Below are 15,967 nucleotides of genomic sequence, written 5' to 3'. Positions count from 1 at the left end.
ATTTGGGCTATTACAAATGGTATCAAAGTCAAGATCGGGGTAATGTGCCAACAAAGACGCTGGGCTCTCAAGAGGGTGGATTGTAAAATTTCATATTGGTGAGAGGAAAACGAAACATTTCTTACAAGGGTGTAAACACACACCCTAGTAAATACGTTTTAAAACCGTTAGACTGACAACGATACGTAACGAATCAAAGCAGACAATATTTACTAGCGGTAGACTTGGATTGTTACATTAGGTCAGCAAATTTTTAAGTCAATGACATATTAAACACAAAACAAAAAAATTAACTGATACAAAATGAAAATTTTAAGAACCGATGAACGATAAAGCTCAAACATTTACTACATGTAAAAGAAAAAAAAATTGAAAGTAAAAAATTTTATGAACGTAATAGAAATTCCTACAAGTTCAACGGCTAAATCCTAAAAGTTCAATGCAGAAATTTGTTTATTGAAATGAGAGAGATGAAATGGAATGTATAAGCAATCTAGAGGCATAGAATCTAAGAGAGTATTGATTTGATTTGGAAGCAATCTACTGAAGCTTCTTTATCCCAGGAAATGAAGGCAGAATTGCAATAAGAGCATCACCATATCCAACAGGCTCTGTCATGAAAATGGTGAATTGCTAAGCCATTGTTCATCAGACTACAGCGTATTAAAGCGTAGAAGAAGAAAAACGTCGAAAACTGACTTACCGCCATCCTTGCGCAGTATCTTCACGACTTCTCCAGATATGTCCGACTGCAAAATGAAACGAAGAAACAATGTGCAAGAACAGTGAGAGCTTTATGTGAATACGATCAGTTCAGTACTGACTAATGAAGTTTAAAGACGAGACTCGAACCTCGATAGGGATCTCGGCACTTAACTGATCAATGAAACAAAGCACTTGACCCTCTTTTACAACCTGGTTCTGTTTAGTGAATCAATGTTAGTGAAGTTTGGTGTAACCGTCCAAGCCAACCGCTAGCAGATATTGTCTCCTTTAAATTTTCTCTTTCGAGTTTCTCCTTAAAGTTTTTAAAACGCGTCTATTAGGGAGAGGTTTCCACACCTTTATAAGAAATGCTTTGTTCCACTCTCTAACCGATGTGGAATCTTACAATCCACCCCCCTTGAGGGCCCAACGCCCTTACTAGCACACCGCTCGGTGTCTAGCTCTGATACCATTTGTAACAGCCCAAGTCATAAATATTTCTACACAGTTTTAAAACGCGTCTACTAGAGAGAGATTTCCACACCCTTATAAAGAACGTTCCGTTCCCCTCTCCAACCGATGTAGGATCTTATTTCATCACAGCAATAAACATGTCTAATGCTAAAAGCAAATGGGAAGATCAAAATGCAGCAGACCAGAAGTAGCTAAAAAGAACGCAATATAACCTATGAACTAACCGGCGTGTGGATTCAACATACCTCTTTACACGACGGCGGAGCAAGCTTGCCTTTTATGGTTCGACACCGCCTAAAAAACCCAACCTGCATTCAAATCTCACCTCACCTCACCATCCATGACTTAGGCAAGAAGAAAATAAACAAAAAACGTTGTATGCTTACTTTAGGAGATGAAAGTATTGCTAGGCCTTCATCTCTAGCTTTCTCTACAAATCTGGAGATCCCCTCCGGAGACGAAGAAGAAACAGGTTCTGGTTTGAATAAAGCCAATGATGTTGTTTTAACCATACCGTTTGAATCCGATTGTATAGAACTTGTACTTTGAATATCAGGAGATGGAGCTGGTTCTGGAACTGGAGGAAGAGGTACATTTTCGCTTTTTAAATCCCTCACTATCTGCAACTTGAATCCTTTGAGCTGATTGCAGAAGTAGAAGGAAAGTATTTGAGACAAAGAGCAATCGAAGTTCAAATAGTTAAAAACAGTGCAACACTACATACTTTCAATTCAAACTCTGCAATCGAAGATGTGTCACATATGTTTGTGAGCAGGGTTTCCACCTGCATACTCGAATGAAAAGTATGTTAAGATTCCCAAACGACAAGGTTACTTCGAATAAACGAGCCATTTCAGTACGAAAACACCATCATACAAATCCAAAAAAGCATGGAAGAAAGTAAAAGCTTGTTGAAAATGTTTATTTTCCCAATTTCAATCCACAATATACACGAGAATCCCATGCTCGATAAACGTATAAAGCTACCCATACGCTGATCCCTCTAATATCGAAGATTTTCCATCACTAATCAACTTTCTGATGCCACCATCACCCTTATATTTCCTCTTCCCAACCAGTAGAGAACAAGCAAAAAGCTCCAGTCTACTTATTGACTAAACTTTTAACTCATAAAAGAACGCCAAGTTTACCTCCTGCAAATTTGGGATAAGTTGGCTGGCCGAACTGGAAGGTTTTGTTTCTTCAGAACCTGTTTCTGATCCGGTTATGGCTGTACAACGTCAATGAGACATGCAAATCAGAGAGTCTAACATTCCAACAGGGTTTAGGAAACAAAATATAGTAATAACGATCTACATGGTTGTAACAACTCAAACCCACTGCTAGCAAATATTGTCTTCTTTGGATTTTTCCTTCTGGGCTTCCCCTCAAGATTTTAAAACGTGTCTGCTAGAGAGATGTTTCCACACCCTTATAAGGAATGTTTCCTTCCTCTCTCCAACTGATGTGGGATCTCATAATCCATCCCCCTTGTAGGTCCAGCGTCCTCGCTAGCACACTGTCCAATGACTATCTCTAATACCATTTGTAACTACCCAAGCCTACCGCTAGCAGATATTGTCCTCTTTGGGCTTTTCCTTCTGGGCTTTCCCTCAAGGTTTTAAAACATGTATGCTAGGGAGAGGTTTCCATACCCTTATAAAGAATGTTTCGTTCCCCTCTCCAACTGATGTGAGATCTTACAATCCACCCCCCTTGGAGGTCCAGCATTCTCGCTGGCACACCTCCCGGTGACTGACTCTGATACCATTTATAACTACCCAAGCTCACTGCTAACGTATATTGTCCTCTTCGGGCTTTTCCTCAAGATTTTAAAACGTGTCTGCTAGGGAGAAGTTTCTACACCCTTATAAGGAATGTTTTGTTCCTCTCTCCAACCGATATTGGATCTCACAAGAGTTTTGTCAAAATGGTGAGCGTTAAGTACTTCAGGTAACTTCCAATGGCGAAAGTTGAACGAAAGCTCCAGAGATTGACAACCTCCAGGAGTTTTGAGAATGCAAAAATGTATATGCCTTAAAAGGTGTACATGAATAACCAAACCTTTAACATTCAATGGTAATTGGCTTTAAAAAGTAGACTCAAGAAGTCTAGTTCACTTTTCAAAAGCTCTGCCCAATCCTAATCCAATCACACCAGCTTACCAATTTGTTCATGTAAAATTCCTAAATGTACTTTCAATTCAAAAGAAACCCGTTGTAAGACGGAAAACAAGAATGTGACAATCCAAGCCCACCACTAGTAGATCTTGTCCTCTTTGGGCTTTCTCTCGGGCTTCCCCTCAAGGTTTTAAAACGCGTCTACTAAGGAGAGGTTTCCACACTCTTATAAGGAATGATTCGTTCCCCTCTCCAACCGATGTGGAATCTAACAAAGAAAACTGACTTTTGACAACAATTACATAATGTTGGGCTTCATGAAAAGATTACAAGTAACATAAACACATACTCCGGGTCTCAGGCGATGCATTACAACAAGCACGCAAATCTCTTCGAGACGAACATGATATTATCAAACTCGAATATCGCTGCGGTGTCCTGCTCCAATTTCTTAAGCTACAAGATGGCAAAGTAGAGACTCTTCCCCTACAAACATCCAGCCTGAAGACTTTAAAGTCTGCAGTTCTCAAGCTGCCTGCAATACGAGGAGCACAGCAACAACAGCAGCAGAGAAACTATGATTATGATCATAATAAAAGAAAACGAAGTAAGAATCTCATCCCAATCTTTATACTTAAATTTGTATATCAAGAAGATTCGATCATTCTCATTCTCATTCCCATCCCCCATTCATATCATTGAAACTCAAACCCTCGGGTTAAGTGCGGAATACAGAAAAGAACTTCGAAATCATATACATTCATTAAAATCCATCATCATAGCCATGATTTTGAAAGAATTCAAGAATTATAGCTTCATCATTACCAAGAAAAGAATCAGAACAAAACTCAACCAAGATAACCCATGCGCGAGACTAGTAAATAAAACAAAACTAAAAAGAACCATGAATGGCAGAAAGAAACACTTACAGGACGCCATTACAGAGTACAGAAGCTCCAAGAACGATGGGCAGAGGAGTTCAGAGTATGGGCCAAAACTGCAAGAACAAAAAGATTATAAATAAGAAAAAAAACTGTGTTGATTCCTCCTGAGACGGCTAGTAAAAGGGGCGAGAATTTTGGTGGTGTTCAAGATCCCAAGATAAGAAAAGATCCTGTGAACAAAACGGGGTTTGGAAGAGAAATTCGACGAAAATCCGTTAAAAAAGAAACCCGAAATTCTAAACGTTTTGTTTAGGTGAACAGTTGGGCCTAACCAGACGTGTCGAGCTTTTGTTCTTCTCTAACCCTTTCTCGTTCGTTCAATGCTGAATTTTGGGGGATCGTTTGCTTTTATAATTGTGGTTTAAATGAGGAATAAATTATAGGTGCCCACTGGGATACTTGTCAGGCCGCCGCCACTTCATGGCATAATCATAATCAGTAATAACATTAAGTCCACCGCTAGCAGATATTGTCAGTTTTGTAACATTAAGTCCACCGCCCGCTAGCAGATATTGTTAGTTTTGTAACATTAAGTCCACCACTTGTAGATATTGTCAGTTTTGTCTCATTACATATAGTCATATGTCTTACAATTTAAAAAATGTGTCTATTGATGGTCTGAACCAACGAATGAACACATCTTTGATCCACTCTACGAAAAGCGAGATCTTGCAAAACAACCACGCAACGCTCGGATATGCAAGAATGGTTATGTAGTAGGTCAGGGGTGCTATTCTCAGTTTTGGGTTCTTCCATCGAACTCTCCGATGGGTATTTTGTAATGTAAAGCTAGTTTAAAGTCGATTCAATATCAAGGCTTGTAGGGATATGGGGCACTGCCACAAAGCGTCATGGACAAACCCAGGTGAATCAACACCTAGTTCTTTCCTACCGAGAATTTATGCTCTCAGATACCTCACTTTATTCGATCAAACAAAGATAACATCTACGAATTAATCCGAGAGATACTACCGTGAGGGAAGAAATAAATTTCAGAACCTGAAAATATTTTAGAACTTTGTAGGAAGGCCCAACATATAGAGAGAGGTTTCCACCTTGTGGGCCCCTAACACAGTCTAGCTTTGATACCATTTGTAATTGTCCACTTTGACCTATTGCATACATATAGAGAGAGGTTTCCACCTTGTGGGCCCCTAACACAGTCTAGCTTTGATACCATTTGTAATTGTCCACTTTGACCTATTACATATCGTCTATCCGATTTAGTTCTTATAGACTCGTGTCCGGTGATCTCACCAAAGTGCCCGGGTGGTGGGTATGCAAATTGCACACCTTGGGTAAAATAGATGGCCCCACGGGCACTTTGGCACCTAGTCCATCTATCTAATCCAAAGCCCTTAGTTTGTCGGGTTTGAATCTTCTATTTGTCCAATTCAAGCTCCAATAATCATTGCACATTTATTCCATAATTATTGCATTATTTTTGAAAATTTGTTTAAGAAAATTACTTTTAGATTATGGGATATTCAATTTCTTTTTCGATTCTAGTAATATTGAATAGAGATTGTACCAAAACTAGAACGTGCGACAATAACTGATCAATAAAGAAAGAAATTAATTAGGAAAAGGAAGGGGACAATACATCACTCTCTTCCTTAAAATTATTTATACAAAATGAACTTAATTCAAGAAATTAAATTGTAGGGGAAGGATTGTTGTTGGGTGAGGTGGTGGTGTCAGTGTCAGTCTTCATCCCAAGTGTGTTCTTCACTGCCTCAGCTGCTCCTTGAGCCATGCTCTTCACTTGCTCTCCAGTCTACACAAACGCACAACAAATTAATAAAAACACAGCCATTCTTGTCGGTGAAAGTAGTGAAAATGACAAGTAATTGCCTGTTGGAGGAAGCTGGCAGCTTGGTCCTTCAGGTCGGTGGCAGTTTGGGCGGCGGATTGGGCATCCTGGGTGGATGTTGCTTGGCTCATAACCTCATCCTTCGTTACCTGAGCTTGTCCAACAGTCTCCCCAGCCTTGAAGCTCAAATCCTGTTGGCTTGCCATTTCTCTAAATTTTTATGTTTTTCTTGGTGTTTTTGGGAAAATAGACGTGGGAATTGATGCATTGAAAGGTGATTAAAGCCGGAGATTATATAGCGCTTTGAAATGGTTGGGACTTGGCCTGTTTTTGTGCATTGCCTTGCACTTAGCCTGTTTGTTGTGCGAGATTTTTGGGGTTGGAATGGACTATTTCAACGTTTATATATACTAATTCATGGTACGTGACTATCGGTCCAATGAAAATTTGGTCGGGTTTTGGGTGTTGTTGAAAATTAGGTTGGGTCCAGTTGAAAAAATCTTTTGAACCAACTTCAAATTTAGAATTCATCGAGATGATGACTCGAACAACTAAATAGAGTTTTCAATCCAGCCCACATCGAAATGGTTTGATTTGAATGGTTGAGTTCTTTTTTAATTGTTCGAAGAAAATAATATTTACCCATGATATATATTAAATTAATAACTAAAATGTTATCGAATTCAAAAATCAAATATTTATCGAATTGCATTACTAACCTTAGTTACAAACTTAAAATATTTTTAATCTTTTAAAAAATACGGTAGAATTAGATTAATAGATTAATTATAACTATCAAACTAATTTTTTCGAATTTAAAAATTCAACCAAATATAAATAAATAAATAAATAAAAGTCTAATATGACCTAATTTTCATTTGTAAGAGACAGATACAACCAAATGTTAGATGTATTGGATGATGAAAGTCCCACATCCGCTAATTTAGGGAAGGATCATGGATCATTTCCTTTTCGACACATTAGATTTATTTATTTTCAATAGCAGATTTGAACCGGTGAGACGAAGATTTTCAGTTCTCTGCTCTACCAACTGAGCAATACCGGCTATTTCCTTTCCGACACATTATATTTATTTATTTTAATAGGATATTTGAATCGGTAACACGAAGATTTTCAGTCTTCTGCTCTACTATGTAAGCTATACCGGCCATTTCGTTTCCGACACATTAAACATATTTTTAATAGCGGATTTAAACCGGTAACACAAAGATTTTCAATCTTCTGCTCTACTAAGTGAGCTATACCGGCCATTTACTTTCCGACACATTAGATGTATTTTCAATAGCGAATTTGAACTAGTAACACGAAGATTTTCAGTCTTTATAATCAAAGAATACATTCTCCATTGGTGTGAAGCCTTTCCGAAGCAAAGCCATGAGAGCGCTTATGCTCAAAGTGGACAATATCATACCATTATGAAGAGTCGTGATTTCTAACAAAGAAAAATAATCCAAATAACGCTGTATTTTTATATAGATTTGAACATGCACCGACGGAAGCAGGAGCAAACACGTGGCAAGAGCAGATAGGCTGAGTCATCGATTTGGTGCCGCCAAAGTCTTGTGAGAACAGAGCAGCAGCATCCCAGGAGAGGGCACGTAAGCCCTACACGTGTCACTTCCGTGAACTCGTGTCAATCCATTTGGTAGCTCCGGGAAGCTTATAAATAAGCTGGATTTGATTCATCCCATTATTACTCACAAAAGAAACAGATCTAATTCTAAACAATGGCATCCCACAATCAGAGCTACAAGGCTGGTGAAACCAAGGGCCGAGCTGAGGTATTTTATTTATTTATTTATTTATTTATTTCTTTATTTAAAAATGAATTATTATTATTATTATTATTATTATTATTATTATTATTATTTTAGGAGAAGACTAGTCAGGCGATGGGTACAATGGGGGACAAGGCCCGAGAAGCGAAGGAGAAGACGTACGAGACGGGGCAGGCGGCAAAGGACAAGGCCCATGGAGCAGCGGAGTCGACAAAAGAATGGGCCAAAGAGTCCAAAGATCAGACAGGAAGCTACATGTCGGATAAGGCCCAAGCGGCCCGAGAGAAGGCCCAATCTGGAAAGGAGACGACCGGAGGGATACTGGAGCAGACGGGTGAGAAAGTGAAGAGTATGGCCCAAGGAGCGGCGGAAGCTGTGAAAAGCACTTTTGGTATGGCCCACGATGATGACGTGGGCAAGGAGGGGACTGGGAGTGACACCACCACTTATCGCAGGGGCTAATTCGTAATTCTGTTGTTGGTCTGCATGGTTTGTTGTTGTGTTGTGTTGTGTTGTGTAACATTTCCCTCCCTTTTTGTTGGAGGTGGTGTTTGGTGGTCTGTATTCCAATAAGAACATCCTTTTGTCTTCGCTAGCTCCTATTATCCAATAATAATAAATGCAACTAAAATGTAATTTAAAACTAAGAGACAAAAATAAACAATTTAAGTTTTATAATAATTAATATTAATTGTTTATTTTTCTTACTCATAATTTAAAAAACTAAGATATATAGTTTTTTAATATTTTTTAATATTTAAGTTAAAATATCATTTTATATTTATTCATTCAAAGAAAATAAAAAATAAAAAAAAAATATATATAAGTGGAATTTTTTAGTGAAAAAAAAACTTTGAAGAGTCGATTTCAGTCATCGATCTAATTCTCTCTCTCTCTCTCTATCTCGCTCCGTACAGACCTAGCCCCGTTTTCTCTCTCAACGATTTCGCCCTCGCTCCCATTTCCGTCGTGCTTGGTCATTGGTGATTGCGCCATTTCTTCTTTGTGTGGCTTTATTGTCACTCCTTCTCTCTCGCGTTCTCTCTTCTGTGTTCATTTTTGCATCCCTTTAGCTGGAGCTCCGACCAGGTTTTAATCTCGTTCTATCACTTGATTTCATTATTGCTTGAAAATTGATTACTCTGTTATTGAGATTATAATTTCACTGTTCGTCGTTATCATTCAAATTTTTATACGGGTTAGTTCTTTCATAGCCGAGTGAATTGAAGGTTTAAGTCGAATTCCCTCTGGTTTAAGTAGGAAATATACACTTAGTTCTTGCCCAATTGTTGTTTTTTCGCTGTTCATCAGATTCTGTATATTGACCATTTATTGATCGTTACAAAATTTCGGTGTTCGTTATGTTTGTTGAGTTTTATTTTGTTAGCATCGATTTCCATGAAATAATAGCTAATTAGACCAGGACTTGACAGATGGGGGAACTGGCGACTGAGAAGCATGTTAAATACATACTATCCGTTGAAAAGGTGCGTTTTCCATTCATGGATCTCATGTATTTTAGTGATTTTGAAATGGCTAAAATCACCGTTGTTGTGTTCAAAATCGCCATGAAACATGTCTTCAATCATTCAATCGATTTTCATACGCGTAGAATTGTTTAGAATCTGTTAAAAATGATTTTAACAATTTCAAAGTCACTCCCAAATGTTACTTTAGTTGCCCACATCTTTGATCGTTTTGTGTCCAGAGAAAGGATGATTTTCAATCCGTGGTGATGGAACATCTAAGAATGAATGGTGCATACTGGGGGCTGACTGCACTGGATATTCTTGGAAAGCTCGACATTGTAGACGCTGATGAGGTTATTTCCTGGGTCATGTCATGCCAACACCAGTCTGGTAAGTTCTCCAAAAAAAAAAAAAAAAAAAGAACAAAGGAAAAACCGTCTTAAGTTGTGCTTTTTGTTGAATGTTTGTCTTGAACGAAGTGGCTATTCAATTACATTCTCACAACGTTGGACTGAGGATTGTTTGCCTGATTCTTATCTGAATCAATGTAATTACTCAGTGTTATGTGGGCATCGAGTAATTGATAATGAAGGCAGAGAAGTTGTGCAGGTGGTTTTGCTGGCAATGTTGGACATGATCCGCACATACTTTACACCCTTAGTGCTGTGCAAGTCTTAGCACTTTTTGACAAGTTGGATGTTTTAGATGCTGATAAGGTGACAGATTGTATCCTTTTGAAAATGTTCTTCTTCCCGTTTAATTCAACGTCTAGTTTTTGGTTGCTTACATGAATCCTTGATGGGCATTTGAAACCCTTTTGGGGTGGGCATTTGAATCCCTTTGGGGGTAACAGTAGTCCCAACTGTATATTCCTCATAAGTACTCACTTATTAAATAGTTGGGGAGAGCTTATTTTTATGGATCTTTCGACCTATACTTTTCTTTTGAAAGAAAAAAACACTTTTTCGTTGATATAAAAAACAGGTAAAAACATTCCTTTAAGAGTTAGAAGACGATCTACCCTAATTTGACTTGATTAGTGGAGTTTAATCCCACACTTCTTGAGTTCCAAATGATAGCCTTAACAGCATTTAATCACAAGACCTAGCTTCTTTTTTAGCTATTGGCGCACATCAATTGAAAATTACTCTCCTTAACTAAACCATCTATTACTCAGAACAATCAAAGCAAGGGAAGAGGGAGTTCTGGAATTTTAACCTATAGAACCAATGAAAATTAGATGCGCTTGATCCTCCCCTATAAATCATTTTCCTGAGAAAAATCACTTCCATTAAGACGAATGACAGAATAAAACGCCTTACAAAACAGAGACCAGCTCACGAAAAGTAGTAGCCAAAAGACAAGAAATGACTTCAATCTTTTGAACAGGGAAAAAGGAAAATTACAAAGTCTTCATAAGATAGAGCGAAAAAGAGGCATTAAAATGTGCCATTTTTCAAACATCTTCCCAAGAGCCCTCTAACCCTTAAAAATATTCCCTGTATTTCCCGCTAGATATGCCTAAGGCATGCAAAATAATTGGCCTGCCCAAGTATTACATCCTCCGGCTTAAAAGGTAGGGTATAAAGCCACTTTCTCCATCATAGTATGGCAGCCAAACAAAGTCATCGAAATACTAAATCTTTCAAAACATCCAATAAATCTTGACTGCAAAGGGACAAGTACGAAGAATGTGATTCAAATCTCCTTCTGCCTGCTTGATTGGACCATTGAGGGTAAGAGGGTTAAGCACAAAAGATGACGAGTTCTGTAAGGTGTCAGAATTAAGGCTAGTTAACCCTCCATGAGGGCCAAGATCTCTTGTTACACTTAACCATACACTAGATGTTGTTGGCCTTCAAAATGAAGATGGCTCCTTTTCAGGGGATATTTGGGGTGAAGTTGATTCAAGGTATTCTCTCACTCTTTACTCATTTCTTTATTATACCGTTTTTAAGGAATCAATGCTTGGTACGATGTCACAAGTTACCTTTCATAGAATACTTATGTGCTTCAATTTTTGTTTTCTCCTTTCAGATTTTCATATATTGCAATTTTATGTCTATCATTGTTACATCAATTGGATAAAATCAATGTTGAGAAGGCTGTGAACTTCATCGTTAGTTGCAAAAATATGGATGGTGGTTTCGGATGCATACCTGGTGGAGAGTCGCATTCTGGGCAAAGTATGTTAGCCATTTCTTCCTTCATGTTTCAAGTTCTCTAAACTTGCGTCTAAAAAGTATCAATTTACAAAGTGAGATGGCGCATAATATGCTATCAGTGTTGGTGATAGCACAATGTTGCTTTTGGTCTGTAAACTTTACAATGGTGAATAAATTGCAACTGAAGTATTCGGATTAAATTGCTACTAAAGTATTCCGAGTGAGAATAAGTTTCTGATTTACGAAATACTGTTGCCATAAGCTCAACTAGCAATTATTTACATGGTTCTTTAATCCAATACAAATGCCTAAAGTCTGCATCGCTGTAACTACAGTTTTCTGTTGTGTCGGTGCTCTTGCTCTTACGGGATCTCTTCACCATATTGACAAGGATCTTCTTGGTTGGTGGTTGTGCGAGCGGCAAGTCAAGTCTGGAGGTCTTAACGGTCGCCCTGAAAAACTTCCCGATGTGGGTTTGGGATAAGATCATTGTTACCAAGTTTGTTTCCATTAGTTGCTTTTGTACTTCTACTCAGAGATTTTGTTTTGTTGCTTCAGGTTTGCTACTCGTGGTGGGTTCTTTCTAGCTTGATCATGATTGACAGGGTTCACTGGATTAATAAGGAAAAGCTCGTGAAGTTCATCTTAGACTGCCAGGTTACGTCGGCCAAATTGTTTCATCACCTAACATGGCTTGTATTGTTTCTAATCTCGATAAGTCCATAACATCGTTCTTGGTAACTGGAAAATTGCAGGATACAGAAAATGGAGGAATTTCAGATAGGCCAGACGATGCTGTTGATGTCTATCACACATACTTTGGAATAGCAGGTACATCTTTCTTTCTTAAGCAGCCAATCTCCTGCATCTTGTGTTCCTATTGCAGAGTACCAAAAATTTGTTAACTTGCAAACCTTTATTGTTGGCTAATGTTCATAACATCGAATTTAAATTTATACTTCAATGAATATTGCAGGACTTTCACTTCTTGAATATCCAGCGTTGAAAGCCATAGATCCAGCATACGCTTTACCAGTCGACGTCGTGAATAGGATCCGTCTCAGAAAAAAGCTTGCTGTCTAAGTGAGTTGTATCTTTCTTCCAAGTTCTGGTAACTTAAATCCCTTATCACTTGTCAAGGTTAGCTCTTGAATCATTAATTTTGGTGTGGCCACTTTGGGGTCAGCGGAAATTTGAAACTTGTCTGTGCTTCCACATGATCATATATAGGTTTTAGCCCCATGAAGAGAGATGAATCATGTACTGTCTTGTAGGCCAATAGTCAATGTCACCGGCAGGGTTTGAAATGTGGAATGATTTGGAAATTGCCTATTGATTTCATCTTGTTTTCCTTTGCATTTCAATGTTGTACCTGTCCATATTTAAAGGTCAAGGTGATTAAGTAAACTATCATGTTATACTTCAATGCAATTCTTTTAGCCAATACAAGTTTACGAGTTCGAAGTTTTTGTCTATTTGGTCTTTCAAAAGTAGTTAATAATCTTTAAAATATACTTTTTTAGATGATTATACATTGATGAAGCGTTTAAGAGACTTCCATCTCCATGCATTCCTCCATAGGCGTATTGCTGATGAATTTAGGTGTGTTGATATAAGGAGACCTTTTAAACTAACCTTTTGGATAATGTGTCGGATTGAACAAAGTAACCATAACAGATATAGTATCCATATTTAAAGGTCAAGACGCGAATCAACACCTCATCAGGCTCCTCATGGAGAACCAACAAGCACGAGCCAAGCTTCTCGAGGTTCAAGTCTAGGAGTACGAGGCTCTCAAGAAGGAACCAAATGCAGTTTAGTCCAGCTCTATATGATCTAGGGAAGAACGCGCAGAGGGATCATACTCCATATAATGTGGATCAATGATGAAACGGGATAGAGAAAATTGGTGCCCTTGACCCCGTATTCGAGTGCTAGATTGCCCTTCCAAAACTACATCAAAGAACTCAAATTAGACGCTACTAACTTGTTCGAATTTGAACAATAGAGAGAAAATGGTTGGATAGTAAATCTTAAATTTATTTTTTTAAAATTAAATTAGGTAAATTAATAATAATAATTTTCCTATAATATTTATTTGTACTAAATTTTTTCATTTAAAAATACATGAACAAATTGAACCGACCAAAATGATATTTTAATATATATATATATATTAAAATATTAGAAATTTAAGGAGAAATTGGGCCGGCCCAGATGAAAGTGGAACGAGAGAGGCCCAAATGGTTTTCGCCGCCAACACAGAGCAGGCAAGCAAGCGACCAAGGAAATTAGAAAGCAAAATATTCGGGACCGTCCCTACCACCGTATATCCCCATTGCTTTAGGAATTTAAACTTGTTTGGAATTACTCCTTGCTCATAAAATCTCTATCAAAATCAAGTTTTTGCTTTTCACTCAATTTGAAGAATTCCTTGGCAAGATTCAGAGCATTGTCAATACTCCGCTTAATTCTTCTCTCGAGGTATCGATCGCTTTCGTCGTTTCTTCGTTTTTGGTTGTTTTGTTTTTGTTTCCTTCTTCCATTTAATCAAATCCAATTCAGCTTTCTTTTTTACTTCAATCCTGCATTTGACTTCTTTTGATTCCGTCGCTTTTCTACGTTGTTTTCAATTCTCTGGTTACAGTTTCGTTCTGCTTTTTCAAATTTGGAAAATTATGGTTATAATGCTCTCTATATGTTGATTGCTACTATTTTATGTTTTCCGTTCTATCTCGTTCCATTTGTACTTTTTGTTTTCCTTTTTGTCTTGCTGAACGAGTAAAAAACGTTTTCGATTTTTGATATTTACAGATTTGCAATTCGTTTAGAATTAGGATCATTGGAAGTATGAGACTAAGGAAGGGGGATCGAGTTGAGGTGTTGAGCCAGAAGGAGGTTTCGAGTGGTTCATGGAGTTGTGCTGAAATTATTTCTGGTAATGGCCGTTCTTATAGCGTGAGATTTTTGTCTTCGGTGGAAGCAGTGGAGAGGGTACCGAGGAGGGCGATTAGGCCCTGTCCTCCTCCTGTCGCAGGGTCAAATGTTTGGGCTGCTGGAGATCTAGCTGAAGCCTTCCACAATTCCTCGTGGAAGCAAGCAAAAATTATGAAGATCGTTAGTGTTCATTGCTATATAGTAAGACTACTCGGATCACCATTAGACGTATTGGTTAGGCAATCAAACCTGAGAATGCGACAGGCTTGGCATGATGGCCGGTGGTTTCTCCTAGGGAAGGTACATGTTCTAACAAGTTCAGACAAAGTTCCGTTAACCATCGTTCCTATTTTACTTTGTTTACAAATATATTGAATTTGTTTCTGTACTACGGATTCTGAAGTCGTTGCATGTTTCCTGAAATATATTTTGTACTTGAAACAATTATTGAACCATCATTTCATATGTTATTTCTTTGGCAGGCCATTGGAGGCTCGGGTTCGTTGTCTAGAAATAAGCAAACAAAGCCAAACATGGTGAAAAGCAAGGATCAACAGCTAGTGGTGACGTTTCCTGGTCGTCGAAAGAGGCCATTGCCTAGTCAATCCTTAAGTCACAATTTATCTGTCCAAACAAAGAAAGTCACTGAAAAAGATGTTAGGTGTTTGCCCACATCATGGATGAAGGATGATATGAACTTAACACAAGAGCTGAACACGATTAGATTGAGCTCAACCTTTCGTACTGAAAATGTCGAAGTCACTACAGGCAGTGCTGGTTTGAGGGAGGGCAACCTTATTCCAGTAACCTCAACCCACATTCAGGCAGATAGTTGTGCATCTTCTGTTGGCAGCAATGGTGCCACTGATGATTTTTTCAAGGACCCATTTGTTTCTGTAGCTCGTCGTAGTAAAGATGTTGAAGATGCGGATTGTCATAGTGACGCCGAATCAGCTACAGGAAGGGGACATGGGGAAGAAGATTCATGCTCCTATAAGGAAGTATTAGCTAGATTCCACAGGTCAGAGTTGAGTGCATTTCATTCTTTTATTAGGGCATTGTATGCTTCTGGACCTTTAAGTTGGGAAGACGAAGCACATGTTTCAAATATTTGTGATTCACTTCACATATCTAATGACGAATATTTGATGGAGCTGAGGAATCTAATGTCTGCTAATAAAAGGACATCCGTATGATTGATTAGAACATTTATTCTTTTGGAAACTTGGAACGCACCCAATTGATTTGTATATACTGTTGGGAAATGGGAACTGTTCTTTGTTCTTAATAATACCCTTTTCTTTGGCCAATATCAATATCACTTTTTTGTTACACTGATATGGTCTGCTGGTAGCGCTAGGATATTGTCCTCTTCATGTGAAGGGTTCTTACATTCTTACCTTTTCTCTTATCTGCTCTGGGTATACAGTGTACTTGTTGTGTTGTGTGTACATTCTAATCATATAATGTCCTCGGCAGCCTATGGCACTTCAGTTGAGGAAAATATGGGTACTTTCCCTTGTTATGACATGGAATAATTT

General features: G+C 38.2%; 5 protein-coding genes across 10 annotated transcripts; 3 read left to right on the top strand and 2 right to left on the bottom strand.

Annotated features, from left to right (window-relative positions):
• Positions 1-294: 294 nt before the first annotated feature.
• On the bottom strand, positions 295-4,599 carry LOC111807271 (uncharacterized). Of its 2 annotated transcripts, XM_023692924.2 has the most exons (10): positions 4,516-4,599; positions 4,229-4,296; positions 3,649-3,834; positions 2,331-2,410; positions 1,904-1,963; positions 1,566-1,820; positions 1,425-1,487; positions 853-921; positions 704-749; positions 295-611 (listed from the first exon to the last, which is right to left on the bottom strand). In XM_023692924.2, the coding sequence occupies exons 2-10, from the start codon at positions 4,236-4,238 to the stop codon at positions 541-543; spliced, it is 840 nt and encodes a 279-aa protein (XP_023548692.2). In that variant the 5' UTR covers positions 4,239-4,296; positions 4,516-4,599; the 3' UTR covers positions 295-540. The 2 variants fall into 2 exon arrangements, with proteins under 2 accessions (XP_023548692.2, XP_086985369.1); XM_087129243.1 differs by lacking the exons at positions 853-921; positions 4,516-4,599 and having other exon boundaries at positions 4,229-4,490.
• A 1,202-nt stretch (positions 4,600-5,801) lies between these two features.
• Positions 5,802-6,326, bottom strand: LOC111807276 (uncharacterized). Its single transcript, XM_023692934.2, has 2 exons — positions 6,098-6,326; positions 5,802-6,020 (listed from the first exon to the last, which is right to left on the bottom strand). The coding sequence occupies exons 1-2, from the start codon at positions 6,260-6,262 to the stop codon at positions 5,898-5,900; spliced, it is 288 nt and encodes a 95-aa protein (XP_023548702.2). The 5' UTR covers positions 6,263-6,326; the 3' UTR covers positions 5,802-5,897.
• A 1,442-nt stretch (positions 6,327-7,768) lies between these two features.
• LEA7 (Late embryogenesis abundant protein (LEA) family protein) lies at positions 7,769-8,450 on the top strand. Its single transcript, XM_023692932.2, has 2 exons — positions 7,769-7,858; positions 7,952-8,450. Exons 1-2 carry the CDS (start codon positions 7,805-7,807, stop codon positions 8,315-8,317), a joined length of 420 nt encoding a protein of 139 aa, XP_023548700.1. The 5' UTR covers positions 7,769-7,804; the 3' UTR covers positions 8,318-8,450.
• A 245-nt stretch (positions 8,451-8,695) lies between these two features.
• Positions 8,696-14,322, top strand: RGTB1 (RAB geranylgeranyl transferase beta subunit 1). Of its 4 annotated transcripts, none has more exons than XM_087129197.1 (11): positions 8,696-8,944; positions 9,289-9,342; positions 9,564-9,714; positions 9,934-10,050; positions 11,170-11,236; positions 11,362-11,510; positions 11,825-11,958; positions 12,048-12,146; positions 12,245-12,320; positions 12,466-12,572; positions 14,304-14,322. In XM_087129197.1, the coding sequence occupies exons 2-10, from the start codon at positions 9,289-9,291 to the stop codon at positions 12,570-12,572; spliced, it is 954 nt and encodes a 317-aa protein (XP_086985323.1). In that variant the 5' UTR covers positions 8,696-8,944; the 3' UTR covers positions 14,304-14,322. The 4 variants fall into 4 exon arrangements, with proteins under 4 accessions (XP_086985323.1, XP_086985322.1, XP_086985321.1 ...); XM_087129196.1 differs by lacking the exon at positions 14,304-14,322 and adding an exon at positions 13,188-13,484; XM_087129195.1 differs by lacking the exon at positions 14,304-14,322 and adding an exon at positions 12,720-12,847.
• Positions 13,580-15,899, top strand: LOC111807269 (uncharacterized). Of its 2 annotated transcripts, none has more exons than XM_023692917.2 (3): positions 13,580-13,973; positions 14,321-14,726; positions 14,909-15,899. In XM_023692917.2, the coding sequence occupies exons 2-3, from the start codon at positions 14,340-14,342 to the stop codon at positions 15,620-15,622; spliced, it is 1,101 nt and encodes a 366-aa protein (XP_023548685.2). In that variant the 5' UTR covers positions 13,580-13,973; positions 14,321-14,339; the 3' UTR covers positions 15,623-15,899. The 2 variants fall into 2 exon arrangements, with proteins under 2 accessions (XP_023548685.2, XP_086985320.1); XM_087129194.1 differs by lacking the exon at positions 13,580-13,973 and adding an exon at positions 14,026-14,170 and having other exon boundaries at positions 14,304-14,726.
• The last annotated feature ends 68 nt before the right edge of the window (positions 15,900-15,967 follow it).

Source organism: Cucurbita pepo, chromosome 12, assembly GCF_057944985.1.
Source record: "Cucurbita pepo subsp. pepo isolate OVF chromosome 12, ASM5794498v1, whole genome shotgun sequence".
Taxonomy (NCBI): Eukaryota; Viridiplantae; Streptophyta; class Magnoliopsida; order Cucurbitales; family Cucurbitaceae; genus Cucurbita; species Cucurbita pepo.
Note: the sequence above shows the minus strand (reverse complement) of the source record. Positions and strands in the feature narration are given on the sequence as shown.